The following is a 21,547-nucleotide window of genomic DNA, read 5'->3' as shown; positions in this document are numbered from 1 at the left end:
GGGAGGGAGAGAAGGAGAGGTATAGACCATGAAACCACACAAGGAAGGGCTGGGAAAGAGAAGGACAAAAACAATGAATGAAGACGTCATTTTGAAGTCTATTACTTTGTATACTAGTTAAACTACTAATACTTTGTATATTAGTTAAAATACTAATAACTAAACAAACATACGAGCCATACAGTGTCTGGTCTAGGTTTCTGGGTCTGCATTCTATAGGAAGAAAGGAAGTGTAGATGTGAGTGTTTTACTGGGCTGGAGACAATGGATCTCGTTAGGATCGTGGGAGTAGCTTGGTGGCTCACAGTATGCAGTGTGTGAGGGCCAGTCTGTTCCTGTGACATTAACAGCATGCACGCCCTTTGCTTTTCTCAGAAAGTGGTCCTGTCCCTCTCTTCCACTCATGCTTGCAACCTCCTTAATTGGAAGATGTAAATGATTAACAGCTATTCAAAGTAGAAATGGGGGTGGCCTCAGTTCCTGCCGGACCACCTCCTCCTCATGTAGCTTCTGTGGCATGCTTCGTAAATCCTACCTTCATTTAAACCAATTTTAACTTCATGACTATTTAGCCCACAAAATAGTCATCTGACAGTCACGACATATTAACCAGAGTTGCTAAAAAATAATGAAATTTATTTACCATGCAGGGGGATAGATTTTTGTCTTTCAGAGGCAGTATTTATTTGGTGTTATATGAAATATGTAAGAGACAGAGATACAATTTTAGGTAACAAATACTTCTGATATGGGTATTTTGCATGCAGAGCTCTTGAGGAGTTCAGTAATCCAGTTTCCTCCTCTATCTGTGTGTTATATTTGCCAAATGCCGAGTTATCAGTAAATATTACATAAACACACAAGCTAATTCCTAGTGACAAGATAATCAAAACTTCTAGCCTTGCTTTTTCTGGTGATGTGTGGGTGGCTGTGGACCATGGCAATTGCAGCCTTCAAACAAGACCTAGAAGGCATCGTGCCCTGGATTTGGAAAGGCATTTTTTTGTGTTGATTTGGAGCTTGGCTCTGACTGTAGCTTATCTGTCACAGATTTGGGGAGGAGAGGACAATCCTCCCACAGGGAAGTCAGGGCCCACTAACATAGCAACTGAATACATCCTTGACTGGGGTAGGAGTCGCTGCTATTTTGGTCACTTCCAGATGTCTGCTGCTGTAGAAGGGGAAAGACATGTGGCATGCCCACTGCATGGCAGGGGGGGTTATTTCTCTTCGAGGGCTCTCAACTCATATTTAACCATCACTACACTTGTTAGAGGAATTTGATAAAGCTTTTGAAATTAGAATTGAATTTAGTCATACATTTATCCACTCCCTTGCACATATAGCATTAGGTGAATTGAAGAAAGCTGGCGAATAATCAGCAACTCGCCCTCCCACCACACACATGAGCATCAGAAAAGAATTTCTCCTACTTTGGGATGATCTACTATTTATGAAGTGCCAGCTTTGAACATATGTTGAATGGGACAGGCACTAGATGAGCCAGCTGTCTCTAGTGACTCTTGTGCTAACCTAGCCAGATGCTCTTCATGGTCTGTGTTCGCTTCTCATGCTATTTTCAGGGCATCTTCTTAGCTCTCATAGTAGTGATTGTGAATTATAGAAGATGTTAGACTGTAATATTTACAGATGTAGGGATGAAGCTCTCTGAAACCTTTAAAAAAAATGTCCAGGGTCTTTTCAGAGAGTCCCAGGCAACACCAAGCATCGTCTCCTGTTTGATGAGTAGCATGCCTTGCTTCTTTCTTCCCTTGGGAAGATATGGTACTCACATGATCCACTTCTTGGAAGACAAAGGAAGTACAAGGAGAAGTGGATAGCTCAGTATTCAAAAGCATGGGATTTGTGCCAAAGTGGGCTCATGTTTAGATTCAGTCATAGACTTGCTGTGTGAACTTGGCCAATTCCTTAACTTCTTTAACATTGAGTTTGTTTACCTAAAATATACATATCAGCGTAGCAGCTACTGAATATGTGTTAATTGAGGGGCAATGTTGTGGTAAATGACTCCTCCATTACCTAACCAAGTTGTGAGGTAGCCAGAGGAAAAAATAAGGTTAAGCCAGATGTGAAAAATGTGGTATCTTTTCTGGAAAATTAGGTTTTGCAGTCAGACCTTGAGCCAGGACAGGTGTCCTTTCGCAGGGGCAGAAAAAGCCAGTGTATGCTCCCCAGAAGGGAAGGATGACATTCCCTTTTATCCCTTAGGCTCTACCCTCAGACTTGTTTCTGGTTCTTGGGCTTTGGTGAGGAACTTGAGAATGTCTGGGAATGGTATACTTAGAGAGCTTCTACTTATGAAAGAAACATTAGGGTGAGGAAGAATAAGTGACCCAGAAGCAGCAACTTCTCAGGGCTCACTCAATGGCTCTGTGAGATGAAATAAGGTGCTCTACTGCTGCTAAATTATCAACAAAATAAATTGACTGGTACTGCTGCCGGGGCATTTGGTAATACTCACCATATTCATTCGATGGGTGCTCCATGTTGGAAACGGCAATTTGTTTTACCGAATTTACCTACACCAATGCTAATCTCATCAGATACGTCTCCAATGACACACTCAGAAACTCTTTCATATAGAATTTCTGCGGACTTAGCCATCACAGAAAGGGCTTCATTTTGTAAGATAAAGGATGAAGGTGCAGCCTATGTGGTACAGGGGGGCTTAGCGCATCTTTGTCTACAGTTGTCACATCCTATCTTGGCTTAGTTAGATCCACGAACCCAACTGAGATTTTGAGCTTGTGTAAAAATTTTATTTCCTGCTGGTTCTCATGGTATTAAAAACAAAATTTGAAACAACTCACTTAGATCCTTCCAACACTGTGTTTGAACTAGGCATGATCTTTGTTTATGTCAACTTTCTCATTTTTTCTCATTGTTCTCCTTTTAGGACTTTCCCTCACCTCTCTCTTTGTTGCCCTACCCTATTTCTTCTTCCTCCCTGGATAGGCCTTACAGTCCTCCCACTGGGTTGATGTAAATGATAATAAAGAGAGTTAACTGGCTTTTGTCAGAGTTTTGAAAGTAACTCACTTGATTTCGAAAAGATGCCCCAAACTGTCAAATTATTTAACAAAGTAAGATGATTATTTCAGTGATTCCCTAAGAAGAGAAGGCAGACAAGAGCTGGGGAGTGGATATATCATATGATGTTATGGAAACAATGATTCAATAATGAGAATGACAGTGTGAGAGAGAAAGTGGCATCAGACAACATCAGTGTTCTGGGTACAAAGGTGGGGGAGGGGTTATTTGGTGGCTTTGGGGGAATGGTGACTCTTACCCAGGCAGATAAGTTTCGGTAAGATGCAGTGCACAGATGAACATGGCTGTTAAGAGGAAATGCTGCCAGTCAGCCTGAAGGAATCTCATTGCTTCCAATATCATCTCATCTGCTTAATTTTGCTCACAAGTATCTGAGACACAGTTGTATGGCTGAGGAGAATGGATCTAATCATGGCTGAAGGGGCAGGAAATAGACCCTCTGCAATATTTTAAGGAGGCAATGTTCCAGAGATCTCCTACATGTATATTATGAAAATTCTTTAAATGGCACCATGAAGTTTGTTTTGATGTTTAACTCAATGGACCCTTCCACAGTAATAGCTGCACATTGGAGCAAGCCAATACTTGGTTAACATTTTGTCTATTTAGAAGTCACTGAATTTCAGATAGCTGTCAATCAATATGACAACTGTAACATTAACTCTATGGGACAAAACAGTAGGGCTCACGGCAGACCGTGCCCTCAGTGGAAATCAATGTCATTTCATTATTCTTTTTAAAGTCCTTCTTTTCCTTTGTGTTTCTCTTAAAAACATCTGCTAAGTAAGTGGCTTTGTTGTTGGATTTTAGGGCTTGGCACAGTACTCTGTCCTCTTTTATGGCTACTACGATAATAAACGCACAATTGGATGGCTGAATTTCCGGCTACCTCTCTCCTACTTCCTGGTGGGCATTATGTGCATTGGATACAGCTTTCTGGTTGTCCTCAAAGCGTAAGTTTTTAATATGATTTCTGGAATCAGTCGGAATCATTCTGAGAACTGAATATTGATATTTCATGTCTAGAGGATAGCAAATATGTAAGAGATGAATGAGCATTGATGTTAAACTCTTCCACCCTGAAAACAAAAGGGTTTAACATCACAGGGCCTTTGGGAGCACTCCTCAGGGTTAGAATGTGGCAACACACAGGGTTGGAGATAGAAACTTGCGTATCATGTGCAAGGCCCTGGGTTCCTGGCGTCATGTCACCTTGCCTGTACTTTAGCATCCTTATTCGAAAATGGAGGCAAATCTCTATTTTAAATTATGTAGTTGAAAAATTAGAATGTAAAAATAAAAAGAAATACTTTGCGCATTTCAAATAGAAGGTTTTTTTTTTTTTTTTTGTTTTTTTTTTTGCCAAGACTGAAAGTCATGGGAATTCCTGGCAAATGGATGATGACTGGTTGCCTTAACTTTGAGTCTTTTGCATTCCTTCTTTTTCAAAGCTCTGGAATCCGGACACTAAATGCAATACCCAAGCTTTGAAGGCAAGCTTGAACAGTTGAATGCTTTAATGTTAGTGGCTGGGAAACCATCCATTTCTTCATAGTGTTTGTAGTTAATAATCTCAAATTCAAAGTGATTTGCTTCCCAAATGTAGCTGTTCTCATCCAAAGCAATTCCACAAGCTAAAACGTCTGGATTTTTCCAGCGTATTTCACATCTATCAGACTGCTGAAGGAGCTGAATAATTCATTGACTGTATGCCTAGTGAGAAGCTTATTAATGCCAGTCTATCCCAGGGGGCTTTCCCAAGACTTCCCTGTTGCAAGGTTCCCCGACAGCACACATTTACCACTTACAAGCCTGGCAATAATGCTATGCTTGGAATAGACTAAAAAAATCCTTCAGTACTTTATCTTGCCATGTGTAAGTTGTAAATGATGTTGAGATTTGTCTCCATATACTGTCCTACATGTATCATAAATTAACATATATCATAAACTGGTATAAACATAATATACAAATAAATACTTCTTTAAATTGGGAAAGTTGGCAATATTCATATTTCAGAATTTCTAACAAAAACTAAAATTTATACTTCAAATAATAATTAATATTTACCTAAAATGTACCACGCATCATAGAAACCATTAACTGTTCTTTCATTTTTTTTGTTTGATTTTTGGTTTTGGTTTCTTTTTTGTGAGATGGGTTTCACGTACCCCAGGCTGACTTCAAATTTACTTCTTCTAGAGTGATGGGATTGCAGGTGTGTTCCACCATGCCAAGTTTATGTGGTGCTAAGGATTCAACACACAGTCTCATGCATGCTACGCAAGCACTTTATTGAGCTACAGCTCCAGTGAAAACATTTACCTCTTAACTACTGCAAAACAGCTCTAATACTATTTGACGGGCTATGAGACGAAGGGTGTAGAAGACCATCTCCCCTTAGGGCCTTTGGAGCCCAGATTTGTCGATGAAAAGTTTCCTGCTGCACCTGCCCTCCCTCTGTGTTCCTCCTTAGCTTTCGTAGGACCAAGTTGTTCCTCCAGAGTGTCTTGCATAGTGAGTGAGGACCTGCCAGTTACTGTCACGAGAGAGATGATAGATTTAAGGTTCAGTAGCTTGGTTATCAGGCCATGCTCACACAATCAGAACAGAATTTTGGACACTGTTCTCTAACTTAGTATTTCTCAACATGTGAGTTGCAACCTCTTTCGGGGAAGGTTGTCGAATGATCCTTTCACAAGGGTTGCTCAAAACCATTGGAAAACACAGATATTTACATTATGACTCATGACACTAACAAATTACAGTTATAAAAATAATGTTATTGGTGGGGGTCACCACAAAATGTATCAAAGGGTCACAGGACTCCTGCCTTCACTGCATTCTTCTGTTTTTGTTTTTGTTTTGTTTTGTTTTGTTTTGTTTTGTTTTGAGACAGGGTTTCTCTGTGAAACAGTCCTGGCTGGCCTGGAACTCACTCTGTAGACCAGGCTGTCCATGAACTCACAGAGATGCTCCAACGTCCACTTTTCAAGTGTTGGGATCAAAGGCATGTGCCACCACCGCCCAGCCCTAACTGCATTCTTATTTCCCCAGTCTCTGAGGAGAATTCATTCATCTCATGATGGCAAAAATACATCTCTAGCTTGTCCTGGGTGGCCTTTTACAGTTTTAACATCCATTTTAAAAATGATTGCTTTGTTGTAAAATCCCTTTGAAGTTAAATTGCCCTGATATGACTCTTGTACTAATTTTTTTTCTTAAAAAACTGAATTGATCAAACATAAATATATGACAAGACTCATTAATATTCCAGACCACATTAGGATTGGGGCCACCTTACACATTATATCCAAATGAGTAAAAATCATTTCTAGATTCTAGTTAAATTGTCATTGTCCAAACTTCTTTCTTTTTATTTCTTTTGAATGTACTTAACCAGAATATCTATGACCCACCTCAAACCCAACCTAAATGTCTTTCATATTTCCTGATATGGAATTTTAGTATCAAATTGAGTCTCCCTCCTTCTTTTCCCACCACTAATACATTCCCTTTTGTTGAGAGATTCTTTCATATATAGAGAAGAAAAACAAAAACCAGAGCCCCTCATGGACTCCACGTTGCTATTTTATTTGTCAGCAGTATTTCCACCAGAGGTGATAATATCCACTGTTTCTAATGATGAAATTCAGACCCTAAAGGATGCCTTGGAAGGCTCTATGAGGCCGACTTATGGGAACATGACCTCGCAGCAGATCCAACATAGCACATGACTGTCTCCTCCTCCTCTCTAAACCACAGTTGGCCTTCTTTCGAGAGTTCTTCGAACAAAAGGGCAGTGATGGACGAAAGGTCTAAACTCACCATCTTCCATTTCATGTCACTTCTTTATGGCCTGGATCTAGAATTATGAGATTCAAAATGCAAAATTCTCTTCTTACAAACAATTCCCAGGATGAATGGCAAATATTTACAAAGTGAAGATGACATTGTCAAAACCTTTCATAATATCAAGGACAGAACTGGAAAGCAATTCCACGGCAAGCATGTATGCAAAAAGCTATTCATGGTATATCTGCTTATTGGCAAAGCTTCTCCTGGTGCTGTTTCCTTCTATTCATTTAAAAGCAATGGATGGTATCTTTACTGTGAGCTGTCTACAGAGCTATCTAATGCCTGGAGACTCATGCTGAATAAAATGAGTCTTTCATTGTCATAGTTCTCAGTAAGGGAAATGGACTGTAAGCAAAGGCGTGGCCCATGCTTCTGCCTTCACCCTTATGAATTCACTTCGCACTGTTTGCCAATCCAGTCTTTGTCTTGGTTTCTTTTGAAGAACAGAGTTCAGAGCTTTGTATCATCCTTAAAATGATCCCACCTTTTCTCTGCAGGGCATTTATTCTGTCAGTCCCTAAAGGTATTAAAATCATCAGTGTGTAGCAGTTTTTGCTTACCACAAAATGAGAGAATTAGATGAAAAATGCATAAAATTTAAAAATCAAAATACCTATTGTCTATTTACATGAGTACCCTGTTTAAAAATGTTTTCTAGACGTTGTATATCCAATGTACCCATGACTGCCGTCTCGTCACTCCCCTTGCCGGCCTTTCTTACTTTTTCCTGGCTGCTGTATTAAACTAGTGCTTTCTACAGGATGACCAAAAATATTGGTGATGATGGAGGTGGCGATGACAATACTTTCAATTTCAGTTGGAAGGTATTCTGCAGCTGGGACTATCTGATTGGTAACCCTGAAACAGCGGACAACAAATTTAATTCTATCACAATGAACTTTAAGGTAAAGGCACAGACCCCCAAAGCTTATATTCTTTGTATTCTAAGAATATCCCTGGCAAGCGTACCGTGAGAATTGTCAAATCTCTTGACAGTTGTGAGAAGGATGCTCTCACCATGGCTGCCTGCTATGATGTAGATACAAGTCTGATTATGAGGGAAATATCCCGTGACCTGTAACAGCTGCATTTTCTCTTCAGAACTTTTCTTCTCCCAATTTAGTAATAAGATACTGCTATTTGACTCAAATAGGAGTTGGCAGAATCAGACAGTTCAAATACCTTGACAGTGCTCACCAGCTATTTGCAGAAACATGCAGGCTCAGTATATAACTTGATTCTAAAGCATTACAACATAGCTTTAAAACAATACTAGGAGAGCAGGGCATGGCTGAACAGACCTGTAACCACAGCGTTTGGGAGATGAGAGGCCCAAGGATCAGGAATTTAAGTACAGCGTCAGCTACAAAGTGAGTTTGAAGCCATCATAGGCTACATGAAATTGTTTCTTCAAAGCAAAGCCCTACACGCTGACCCACCCCACCCTCACTGTAAAAAATAAGTACTGAAAGAGAATATCTTATTGAATGAAGATTCTTTTGCTGTTGTTATTTATAAAAGGGTCTCAGGTAGCCCAGACCAGCCTCAAGCTTGCTATGTAGCAGATGCTAACACCAAACTTACCCATCCTCCTGCCTCTACCAATTCACTTACTGTACTGTTCTGTCATTATTCAACTACTTTATGGAATTTCAGATTTAGTTTAAATTTTGTTTCTTGTTTTTCTCAATTCACAATCTTTTTCACAACTGTATTTCTTTTGCGTTCTGTTCTGCCTGGCTACAGGAAGCCATCATAGAAGAAAGAGCGGCCCAGGTGGAGGAGAACGTCCACCTCATCAGATTCCTGAGGTTTCTTGCTAACTTCTTCGTGTTCCTAACACTTGGTGCAAGTGGATACCTCATCTTTTGGGCTGTGAAGCGATCCCAGGAATTTGCACAGCAAGATCCTGACACCCTTGGGTGGTGGGAAAAAAATGAAGTTCGTCTCTGCATGCTTGGAAACTCATACTTGCTGTTTTGTGGGTTATGTTTCTGCAGTTGAACATGAGACAAGGCTGCTTCCTGCCTGATGCTCCTTTCTACTCTCCTGCTTATCCATCACGCTGCACATTCTCTACTGTCTTCCTGTCCTCTTTCCAAATCCATGCTGTTGGGTTTTCAAGATGGAAAGTTAGGATGAGAAGGGAAAAGAGAATATTTTATAGAGGGAAGGATGGATCTTAGGAGATGGTATGACAGGCAAAATTAGGAAAACCAGACTGACAGCCTTGGCATTTTATTTCAATTCTAAGACTCTTTTTATAACCCAATATTGCTTTTTTGGAAGATGTTACTTCTACAACTGAAAGGCCAGTTTCCTGACTGTTTGTTTATAGTTCCTATACCTATCTTCTAAGAAGCACCCAGATTGCCTGGTTAATTTTGTGTTTCCAGGCTTTTCACGAGAATCCCAGTGACACATCTCCATTTCTTTTTTGCCAAAGCCTGTGTTCCTCAGCTATTCAAGTGGGGAAGGCCAGCTTGTGGCCAGATTTACCTGCAGAGAATCTGGCAATCAGTGTAAAGGAGAGTTAGAACACAGATTTTACAGCAGAAAATCATTGGTTCTGAGTTATTGCTAGAGTCTGCGGTACCTGAGGTATTTTTGTTTGCCACACGACCATCAGCTTGAACTTGGGCGTTTTCGAAGCACGTGCAGATTTATGCTATGAGATGCTTGGGTACCACAGATGGAAACTTCCCCAAAGCTGTGTAGATGGAAGAGTTTTGAGATAGTGCTTCAAAAAAAAAAATAACCTTTACATAAAAACAGTGTAAAATCTTCAAAAGTAATGACAGCAAAACTGAACCACACATTTAGCGATCACAGTATCACAGTTTCCATGGAAACCTGTAAAGTGGCAGTTATTAACCAGGGAACTTTTTTCTTTTAAAGGATTTTCAAAATATTCTCATAATGCTGATAGTAAATGTAAGAAAAACCATTCAGCTTTGGCCCATGGCACAATGGTTCTATTCTCGTGTAAATGAATCATATCAAATGATGAATGGTTGCTGATCATTAACTTCTTCCCATCACTTGGGGGGACAGAAAGCTAGTGAGCTTGAAGCTACCTGAACTCTAGGCCAACCTATCTCAGTATCCCAAAAAGAATAACTCTTTGTAAGAATGCATTTAATATCTGTTTAAGAGGAACTCTGAGCTCTGGATACAGATGAAGATAATAAGGAGACTCAAAATGACCCCACACATCTACTGACACAAATGCTAGACTGCCTTTAAATGGAGGTGTAGAGAATCTGCCAACTATTAATGTCAGTTGAGATACTTCATGCTGATTTTATATCATGCTGAGTTGTACATCCTCTTGATAATTCTAGTAGGGTGTTTTTAGAGGAAAAAAAAACTAAAAGATAGCTATTTGTTGAGGGAGCTGTGGTCCGCTTCCCTGCCGTGCCAGCTCCGGGCCACCTGGCTAGCTTATGCCCTGAAATAACAGCACATAAATTGTATTCTTTTAAACACTGCTTGGCCCATTATATCTAGCCTCTTCTCGGCTAACTCTCGCACCTGTACTAGCCCATTTCTAATAATGTGTGTAGCACCCCAAGGTGCACTTATCGGGAAGATTCTAGCCTATGTCCATCCTGGGTCGGAGCTTCATCGCATCTGCCTGGGAGAGGGGAGCATCGCCTCTGAGCTCACTTCCTCTTCCTCCCAGCATTCTGTTCTGTTTACTCCTCCCACCTATGTTTTAACCATGAGGCCAAGCAGTTTCTTTATCAATTAACCAATGACCTTCCTCCATCAGCTACTATATTCTAACTATATTCTGGTAGTTCTAATCATTCAAAATATGGAGTATACAAGGGGAAATAAAATGGGTAGTGCTGACAGTTTGAGTCATGTGTTTAGAGAACAAGTTGCAGGAGTTACTTCTAGTCTTTTCTTCCTCTTTACCTCATTTTCAAAATGCCATGCATTAGCATATCACAGTCAGTAACCACATAGATCAGTATATTCTCTGGCCAGAGAGATAAATTGTGCACTCACTATGCCAGGGAAACATGATCATGGGCACATTGCAAGTTCATATGCATAGCTTATAAATATGAGTCAAATATAGTCTTTGTTGTTTTGTTGAGACCAAATGCTAAAAAGGCATGGCATATTCTTAGCTTTTTAAAGTGTCAAAGTAACCTACCTGAAAATTTTCTCAACTTCCAGAGGGAAGCCATAATAACTGAAACGCCCTGATCCCTGTGTCTCCTTGTAGATGAACATGGTTATGTCCCTCCTGGGGATGTTCTGTCCCACACTGTTTGACTTATTTGCTGAATTGGAAGATTACCACCCTCTCATTGCTCTGAAGTGGCTCCTGGGGCGCATTTTTGCTCTTCTTCTGGGCAACCTGTATGTATTTATTCTTGCCTTGATGGATGAGATTAACAACAAGGTGAGCCTTGTGTCTGGATTGTCCTTGTCATCCGCATGCTAATTGCCCAGTCTAGCCTTTGAAACTGTGCTGTGTGATTGTCCTTTCCAACTTTTGAATTTCTAGATTGAAGAGGAGAAGCTTGTGAAGGCCAATATTACTCTGTGGGAAGCCAACATGATTAAGGCTTACAATGACTCCCTCTCCGGGAACACCACAGGACCACCATTTTTTGTTCATCCTGCAGATGTACCTCGAGGACCCTGCTGGGAAACAATGGTGGGACAGGTAACGTTATGAAGAAAAGTTTATGTTGTTAGGGGGCAAAGCTGGCTGAATATTTCCTCCAAACTATGGTGTTTTGTTTATGGTTTAATAATAAAAATAGAGACGGTTTATTGAATATTTAGTGTTTGCTGGCTCCAAATTTCATATGTATTGACAAAGGAAGACTTCATATCTATCCCCAGAGATAGACATGTTTTCTTTTTATACTACTTTTATAACTGTACATAAAAGGATAGTTTGCAATCATGTGAAGAGATTCATGCCACCTATTACATGCTAACAACACACCCTGATTTAGATAAAGACTAAAATAGTGATAAAGCGGAGCTCTGCTTAATGTTATTTGTTTTTATAAAAAGGCTCTAGTGGTTTTATAATACCAATTTTTATCTAATAATTTTCCCATAAGCCTTAAAAGAAATGCTATTTTAAGTTGTTTGTTTTTATAATGGTTATGTAAATGACCCTAGTCTAACTAAGACTAGTGATATTTACCATATAAAATAAATAAGGCCTTATTTCTTATGTCCAATAAAGGGAAATAAAAATCAAACAAAAACAACCAGAGATGCTGTTTCAGAGTCTCCCACTTATGAACAGATTCTTTTTGTGTTTTCTGAAGCTTGTAATTTTATCACATTGGAGAAAACATTCTTAGTGTTCATTTAACCTTAGTTTTTATCAAGTATAGAAAAATTGAAGTATATTTTAGTGTTTCTAGAACATAGCAGTTCATCTGTATTAGTCATGGAGTCTGTAAATTACTTAAACAGATTTATTTTTTAATTTTTAAATTTTTTTTAGTTTTTTGAGATAAGGCTTCTCTGCAGCTTTGGAACCTGTTCTGGAAATAGCTCTTGTACATTACCAGGCTGGCCTCAAATTCACAGATATCCAACTGCCTCTGCCTCCCAAGTGCTGGGATTAAAAACGTGCGCCACCAATGCCTGGCTATGTAAACGAATTTTAAAATTATATTTTCTGTAGGATGAGAATATCAATGTATTAACGCAAAACTTACTGAAGTAACGCAATGTAAACAAATGTGGCCTCAAAAGACATCTTTACTCCACGTCTGATGTTCAGGAGGTTAAGCTAATCAAGATTTCAATTATGGGAGAAATCTCTATCTCTATCTCTATCTCTATCTCTATCTCTATCTCTATCTCTATCTCTATCTCTATATTACACAACACTAGAATTATGCGATTGAATATGGAATAGAGAATGCATAGTCTAATAAAATATTTTGCTTTATTTACTTTTTTAAGCATTTGATGATCAGATAAGTTCCTTTCTTAGTGCATACTGCTTTTTTTTTTCAGCCTTCACATGCTTCTAGAGACATACATGAAGAATAAACTAATACCTGTATGCTTTTAAAAGAGAGATTCTATGGGCTATGGTGTGGTAGGCAAAGCAAGAGCCAACCTCACTTTATGGATTTAAACCTGTAGCGGCTTAGCAGGATGAATGACCCTGAACTATTTTGAGTGAGTCTAATAAGGTTACAACGTGTATCTCTCTAAGAGAGACACAGAGACAACGTCGGAGAATTGAGATGTGACAAAGAAAGCAGAGGTTGGAGTGATGTGCTTTAGAGGTGGAGGAAGGGGCAAAGGCTAAAGGAGTGTGGACAATCTCTTGGAGTTAGAAGGCAAGGGAAGCAGATCTCCTCTGTCTACACTTTGATATTAAACTTCTTATTTCCACAACCATGAAAAAACAGTTGTATTATTTTAATCTCCAAAGCCCATGACAGTTAGTTCTGTCAGGAGCAGGCAGTCACTTTTGCATGTTGCAGTGCTCTTTGGGAAGAATGTTCTCATGGGCTGTTTCTTCACACCTAACCTATCCCCTACATCTGCAACCTGGGGTTTGAGAACAGAGACCCTTACAATGTGCAGTTTGCAAATGTGCAGATTGATAGGCTTTTTTTTTCTGGAATGTATTAAAGCCTGCCCTTTTACAAGCAAGCACCTGCTGAATAGGATCAGTAAAACTAACTGTAAAGAATAAGATACAGGATGACCATTTCTGAGGCAAGGAGAGATTATATCAACACAAAGTATCATTCTAAGAGAAAATTATGTTCCTGATGTAGAAGCTTCTGTGTCAACTTCTAATAACACAAAAACCATGGGCTCTAGAAAATGCTGTAAATCTCAGAACATGCTGTGTGCAGTTTTCTGAATCATATCTTGTAGTGAGTTTCCTATTTCATTATTGTTTCTTACTGTCATTCTCTCCCTTCTTCCTTCAATATCTTGATAAGAGACATTCCCCTTCCATGACTGGCTCTTCTGACTTTCCCATAAGTTTTTGACACCCATTTTGAGGAAGAAAAGTAGAAAAGAAGGGAAATATAGAAGGCTGGCTAGGTCAGCAGAATCTGGGACAGTGACAGTAACTTGGTGTATATATCAGCTTTGAGTGTTAGTAGGCACTGGCCCTCATTATATCAATATTTCCATTTTTGTTTCTGGAAATATTTCTATCCTTTAGTCAATAAAAAAATGAAGAAATAGTAAAGGCAGTTGGGTTTGTATAATTATGGTGATGTACCCTAAAAATGCATGATTCTATGAAACATTCTAGGTGTTTTTTCTTTCTTTGAATGTCTTCTACTTTGTTCTTTCCATGATGCTGTGGCACTCAGAGCTCACTTGGTTCTAAACCCATTAAATTTGCTTTCCTTTCAACTCAGAAGTGGTTTTCAAATAATAATTTATTACCTACAGTGGAAGGTAATAAGACAGACAACAGAAACTTCGCCGTGAGCCAAGTAGGCATGTTCTATGGCTGACATTATGTTTTGAAGACAAATATGAAGCCAAGTGCTGAGGATCACAGTAAGAAAGGCTAACACTGATTCCCATGAAATGTGCCAAGCATGAACTCCTTAAAATTTTAAGCCATTCATGTGAGATCCCCCCAAGCGTCATCACTCTGTAGATGAGAAATCTGAGAGATAGATATGCTCAAGTGAGCAACATCCTAATTAGTCTGAACAATAGAAACCCTGACTCAGATATTAGGGTGAAAGCTGAAAGATCAGAGAACCAGAGCAGCAATCACTAGACTTCAATCCTCTACAAATCCTTAGACCGAATCAGGGGCAGTACTTCTTACGAATCCCTTTTAAATGCTCCATAGCCAGACCTCATCAGAGTTTGTAGTAGCAGCCCAGCCCAGGAAGCCACCTTCAAAATTGTGTGACTTTTTTCTGCTAACACTTAATTAGGAAAACCTCTCTTAAAGGAGCCATGACATTAAGCCATGTTTAATTTTGTTGTTTTGCTTTTGTTTTTGTTTTTGTTTTATGCTTAGAATTCCTTCCCAAACTCTTTCAGGTTTTAAGTGAATTTTAGTTGCCCATGTTGGGTACCAATTTGTTATAAGGAGGCTGCTTGTTTGTTCCTGGCTGCTTAGCCCCGAAATAACCACACAGAAACTGTATTAATTAAATCACTGCTTGGCCCATTAGCTCTAGCTTCTTATTGGCTAACTCTTACATCTTAATATAACTCATTTCTATTAATCTGTGTATTGCCACATAGCTGTGGCTTACCAGATAAAGTTCCAATGTCTGTCTCAGGCAGGGCTACATGACTTCTCTCTTGACTCTGCCTCCTTTCTCCCAGCATTCAGTGTAGTTTTCCCCACCTAGCTCTACTCTACCCTATCAGGTCAAGCCAGTTTCTTTTTTACCCAATGGTGTTCACAGCATACAGTGGGGAATCGCACATCACCATTTGATGGTTGATACTTAAAATTTATACAAGTGTATTCATATCCTCCTTGTGGAATTGATGTAAAATATCATACCTTGGAGGAGAATAATATTTCAGTCCCTGGGTGATGACCCTTCCTCAAGGAGGCATGAGGGACTGTCTCGCCACTTTGAAGTTTTCCCTTCTCAAGAAATCTTCCTGAGGAAACTAAAAAAATAACCTCCTCAACCTACCTATAGATCATGCTTGTTGTCAGGGTCTTAGCATTGACAAAGGAATAAAAAGGCGAATGAGAACATAGAAGAGAAAGATTTCATTCCAGAATAACCAGGAATTACTAGTGCATATAATCTTCTGTTCCATACTTACTTAATAGCTGATACATACCCAGAATTTTTGGATACTAGAGATATAAAGGGATTGAAAGGGGGGCACGCTTTGTGAAAATTACAGCCTTATTGATTATTACATACAGAGAGGCAAGGCCATTAACAACATAATTATAAAAAGATTTCCAATATACATTGGCAATGAGACAAAAATAGAATGCATGCAATCTGAGTCCATTTTGTTATAGCACATCTCTGCATCAGTGAGAAAAGGATGCTTACCTTAGTCATGCTCTGACAAGGTTTGTCAGTTGGTACAAACTGAGACATGAGGGGAGTTAGGCAAGGTTGGTTGAGGAAGACCATGTGCAAGGCCAAGTACCCTGGAAAAGCATGGAGTCAGATGGTCTAAAAAAAGGCTAATGAGACTCAAACGAGAAAATAATGGAGGAGTAGTACAAGAATAACAAAAAGAGCTGTGTGCAGGGCCCCCTAGAAGGATGTGGAACTGTTTGCCCCAGTGATGAGAGGTTTTAAAACACCTATGAGCAAAGGCTTTCTTTTCTGTCATTTTTTTCTTTCTTTAACTCTGCTTTGAGGTCAAAATGTCCTACTGCTTCCAGGCCTTTTTCATGGGTTACTTTGCAGGAAAATTAATGTTAAAATAATCCTAAAATACATATTTAAAATTTCAATAATCTTTTGTTTTCATTATATTTACATTGTAGTAAACTTATACCTAAGGCAGTTGATGTATATATTTAACTTTAATATATTATAAAATAAATATTAGTTATTAATATTTCATATGGTATGCAAACATGGCAAGGAAGGTGTTGATGGCTTATCATGCCGGGAGTTTAGGGGCCCAGCTCTGAAGCATGAAATTAGAAATTCACTGATTATTCTGTCAAATGCTTACTTGCCCTATGAGATAATTAACTTGTTATTTTAGAAAGGAGACCATCTAGACAAATGGAAGTCAAAAATCAAAAGACTTTTTACAGAATAGTGGCATTTCTTTTTCTTAGTTTTTGAAGACAGGGTCTCATGGACCCTAGCCTCGATGTGAATTTACTGTGTAGCTGAGGATGGCCTTGATCTTCAGATCTTCCTGCCTCTGTCTCTTTAGTGCTGGGGTCACTGGTTTCACCACTGCTGGTTAACATGGTTCTAGGAATTGAACCCAGTGTTTTGTACATGCTAAGTGAGCACTTTGTCAACTGAGTCACATCCCCATCCTTGACCAGTAAGTAGTACCTCTCCAAAATTATGACTTTATATATTCAATGTCATTAATCTTCAGAGTACAATTTATTGGAGAGAAACAGAAAAGGAACATCAGAAATCAACTATGATGAAGAGTATTTAAATTATTTGCCATTTTTATTAATTGTTGTTGTCATATATTTCCATGAGGTAATACTAATCTTCCTGCCCAACTCACAATGCATATAATTTGCATTTAATTTAATTTCACACCCACACCACAGAAGTGACTTGCCTTTTCTAGAACACACACACATACACTATATATATAGTATATATGTATACTCATAGACATATATATATATACCTACATGAGTGTTTTGTTAAAAATAAGTTTATTCCACATATCTTATCCTATAGATTTTTAAAAAAAACTTGTGTTGAAAAGAAGTTTTTATATTTTTAAAAGTATCACTGTTGTGGTTTGAATGTGAAATATACTCTACAAGGTGTTGTGTTTGAAAATCTGATTGCAAGCTGGTGGCACTGTTTTGAAAGATGGTAGACTCTTTAGGAAATAGAGCCGAGCTGGAGAAAGCAGAGCACTGGGGGAAGGTCTGGGGGAAGGTTTGCCTGAACACTACTGATGTTCATTCTTTGCTTCCTTACTGTGTTAGTATTGTGACCAGCTGCCTCACACGCATGCCACTATGCTTCTGGCATAATGGACCGTATCCCCTTCAAGTGTAAGCCAGAGGAAACTCTTCTCTCTTATGTAGCCTCTTGTCATGTATTTGGCCAACACCACGGAAAGAAACTAAGACAAGCACTTTTTAAAGCAGCCTCATTGAAGTTCCAGCCACATACCATGTACACATTACACTTTCAAAGCACACAATTCAATGCCAGATACAAACCTAAAATGCATGCATATTGAGTATTTTTCCACTTGTTTTTAAACTTCGGTGTCACAAAGTTTCTCAGTAAAAAACAAGAAGCTGGTAGAAAGATTTGAGGATGGAGCTGCTTATTTTAGGAGTAACAAAATACACAGGAGCTCTCTTTCATTTACTCGATGTGCCTACTTGTCTTTTTTTCTCTTTTATCATTAGCTTTAGTCTTCAAGTCAGTGACTTAGAAACATCACAGTTTTGATATCAATATTAGGGTCATCTGAAGACCAAAATGTGTTCATTAATAAAGACTGTATTGTACCAGGAGTTTGTACGACTCACCGTTTCCGATGTTTTGACCACTTACGTCACGATCCTCATTGGTGACTTCCTCAGAGCATGCTTTGTGAGGTTTTGCAACTACTGCTGGTGCTGGGATTTGGAATACGGATATGTAAGTATGGTGTTGACTTCCCCTTTATCAGATTTCTGCTCTGTGATTCATTTACACACACAGCATGAGTGGCAGGATGCCTCAGAGTTACATGAGTGAGGTCACCTCGTGAGATGCCAATAAGCAAATATTCATCACTGCAATTATCTATTAATGAGACTTTCTCTGTCTTGCCAGCCAACCTCCAAATAATGATAGAGACTTTTTTTCCATTTTTTTTTTTTTTTTCTGAGAGAGAGTTTCTCTGTGTAGCTTTGGAGCCTGTCCTGGAAATCACTCTGTAGCCCAGGCTGGCCTTGAAATCACAATCATTGGCTGAAAGCAGCTTCTTTATTAACCAATAAAAACAACACATATACAGAAGGACTTCATACACCGTAGAGACTTCTTATTAATTATGAAAGTTTCAGCCTATAGGTTAGGCTTGTTTCTAACTAGCTGTTATAACTTAAATTAACCCATTTATTTTAGTCAATGTTCTACTACATGTCATAACCCCTCTTCCATCTTGCACCTTCCTCCTGTTTCTTTTCCATGTCTTCTGGTGTCTATCTTGGGGCCTGGATTCCTCTTCTTTCTCTCTCTCTCTACCCAGAAGTCCCACCTCTCCTCCCTTTCTAGCTATTGCCATTTCACTTTTTATATTAACCAATCACAATGACACATCTTTATAAGTGAAATTAAAATTTTCACAATAGTCATAATTCAGAAAAACCCAGATTTGAGTGTCATGGTTTCTGATACCAAAATAAAGTCAGCTCTGGATCTTTAAAGTTATGGACCTTAAACTGTCAGTTAAAATGTTGAAGGAAACCTTAGTCCCATGGTCAGTTCCTTTTCCACAAAGCTAGTTGGTGTCACTACAAGATTGCTATAAACTGTACACTCTTTATTACCTGTGAATTTTGCTGTGGGACTGGGTAATTATCACGCATCAGTTACTATGTGGTACATGAGGTAATAAGAGGGTGCAGAGAATGTGGAGTTTGCTTTATGTGGCTCAAAGACTAACAGTAGCCTGACAGAGACAGCAGTGGGGGACTGTGGAGGTTTCAAGGAAGACTCAGTTTTCTGTAAGGACTTTGCTTAAATGGAGCCCTGGATAGCCTAGTTTTCTGAAACAATAGCACAGGTTCCTCTGAACCTCTGTAGTGTTGTCTTTATCACCAGCTTTTCTTCTATGCCCAAGTTAAAGTCACCCTCATACTTCAGCAAAGAGAAACAGCACACATACTTGGTTCTTGGTCTAACATGTCCATTGCCCTTCTCTAACCACCATTCTAACTTAGCTCATCTAATGCTATGGCAACTTACAGTTTTGTTTTATGAACAAGATGTACAGCTACTCGACATTTCCTTTTAAATTGCTTACTACCTGTCCCCTCTTACAATGAGGCATGTATGAAAAAACTAATGTCTGTTGTTTGAACCAGGCTAGTCATGTGGCAAATCCTCTCTGTTGACTGTTGATGAACATGTACCTCCACACCCTGATACTATCAGGGCAGTGGTGGCAGCTGGAAGAACTCTTTTTTATAGGGTGGGCCCTCGACATTGTTCTAGTCATGTGTTCTAAGCTAGCAATGTCCCCCCCCCCCCGAGAAGAAATCTTCTGCACACGTGGTTTCACTTCTATCTCAGGCTTTCTTGTATCTAGACAAAGCCTACATTCGAGTTGCTGAGCCCCACCTTTTGGCTGCCTGACTTTGAGACAATATCTTTTATTAGATCATCTCTGTTATCCTTACTTAAGGTGCCCCCTAGGATGAGGCAAAAGCAGTTAGGTAATGTTCTCTGGTCCATAGCTGTGAGGTAATGCAGCAGATCCCGGATGCCCTGTGCAGCCCTCCTATTGCTTACTATGAAGTATTCATCTGGTCTGGATTCGTTTCTATTTTCCCTGTCTGATTCAGCTCCTTTGAGGCAGACATAAAAACTGCCATCTCTTTCTTAGATCATGGTTTGTCTTTTGTTTGCCTTTTATCCCTTGCTACTTTCTTCTTAAGTGGTAGAAAAGTTGACTATGAATGCAAAGTCAATATAACATGACCTGGATGCATAAAAGCTGTAATTAAATGACTGTAATTTATTATTTATTGCATGCTGACAGAGCTCTTGGGTTAGTACAAAGTATAGGAAATGAGTTTCTGTTTCTGTTTTTAAGTCATAAAAGAAGACTTTTCTCTCATTCTAGCTTTGGAAGGTTCTTTGAAGGAAAGCTCAGAATCAAAACAAGTTATTAAATGTTAATGTTGGGTCATGTATCTTTGTTGTGAATTATATCATCTGCAAATTGACTGACTTCCTTGGAAGCCTTCAGGTGCTGGTCACTATAAGCAAATCTGTGCAAGGTACTGAGGGGTATAGAGGAGATGAGGAAGCTGGAGTCCACAGAGAAGATTCAGCTTAAACCTGAAGTCTTGATTTTAGTTTGCCTGCCTAGTGCTTGGATATTTTTAATGAGCTCATTCTTTTAAAACTGAGAATTTCTACATAATACATTTCATTTGTTGACATGTTAGAAAACCTGGCCATATTAGACTCATTCCCAATTGGGAAAACAGGCAGAACCCCCCCCCCCCATCTTCAGGCAGTAGGACAGTCATTCTTCAATTCTACAAGCACCACTACCTATATCTTGCGAGCTGTAGGAATCAAAAAAGGCATACAAGGTAAATAGCAAAGGACAGATCAATTGTTCTCAGAATTTGGAGTGTGTGTGTGAGAATACAGTAAATAAGAGAAGGAAAGAGAAAGGAAAGAGGGGGAAGAGAGGAGAGAGAGAAAGGAGAGAGAAAGAGAAAAGTATCTTCAGAAACAGAAAAAAGAGTGGTCGTTTCTGTCACAAAAATATTATTTCTTTGTTTTTCAGAATTTCAAAAATATGAGATTTTTGTCAAAAAATTAAAAAATACAATAAAGTTAAACATAAAAATAAAACTACAGATAATCCTACCACTAGTGAGAACATTTAAATTATCTGAATCAAATAATCTTAATATTGCATAGTTATTATGTTTTTATATGTCCCACTATAGATTTAGCATGTGTGTTTGTGTACATATATATACCTGTGTGTCTAGAGAGACAGGGAATCTACATGTCTATTTTGGGGCACCTCACTGGATGTGCCACCACATCTTCATGTTACTGCTAGATTATAGCGTGGTATTTATTTGTGAGTTGGGGACTGAGTCCAAGGCCTTGGTCATGCTAACTTGTGCTCTACTACTAAGCCAAAATAGCCCTCTATAACGAAAATTTATTTTTATTCACATAGATTAATTGTATAAAACAATCAGATTTGCTAT

The 21,547-nt window shown here is 38.9% G+C and overlaps 1 protein-coding gene across 1 annotated transcript in view; it reads left to right on the top strand.

Moving 5' to 3' along the window:
- Tmc1 (transmembrane channel like 1) overlaps window positions 1-21,547 on the top strand; it is a 96,520-nt gene that overhangs the window by 56,079 nt on the left and 18,894 nt on the right. The window contains exons 9-14 of the mRNA XM_050160281.1: window positions 3,883-4,025; window positions 7,691-7,835; window positions 8,677-8,871; window positions 11,171-11,350; window positions 11,456-11,617; window positions 18,108-18,236. Coding sequence (XP_050016238.1) covers window positions 3,883-4,025; window positions 7,691-7,835; window positions 8,677-8,871; window positions 11,171-11,350; window positions 11,456-11,617; window positions 18,108-18,236 — 954 coding nt within the window. The remainder of the gene's footprint in view (window positions 1-3,882; window positions 4,026-7,690; window positions 7,836-8,676; window positions 8,872-11,170; window positions 11,351-11,455; window positions 11,618-18,107; window positions 18,237-21,547) is intronic.

The sequence above is a fragment of the Alexandromys fortis genome, unplaced genomic scaffold (genome assembly GCF_014885135.2).
Source record: "Alexandromys fortis isolate MF-2015 unplaced genomic scaffold, M_Fortis_MF-2015_v1.1 scaffold_10, whole genome shotgun sequence".
NCBI classification, from domain to species: domain Eukaryota; kingdom Metazoa; phylum Chordata; class Mammalia; order Rodentia; family Cricetidae; genus Alexandromys; species Alexandromys fortis.
This window is presented reverse-complemented; position numbering and strand designations above follow the sequence as displayed.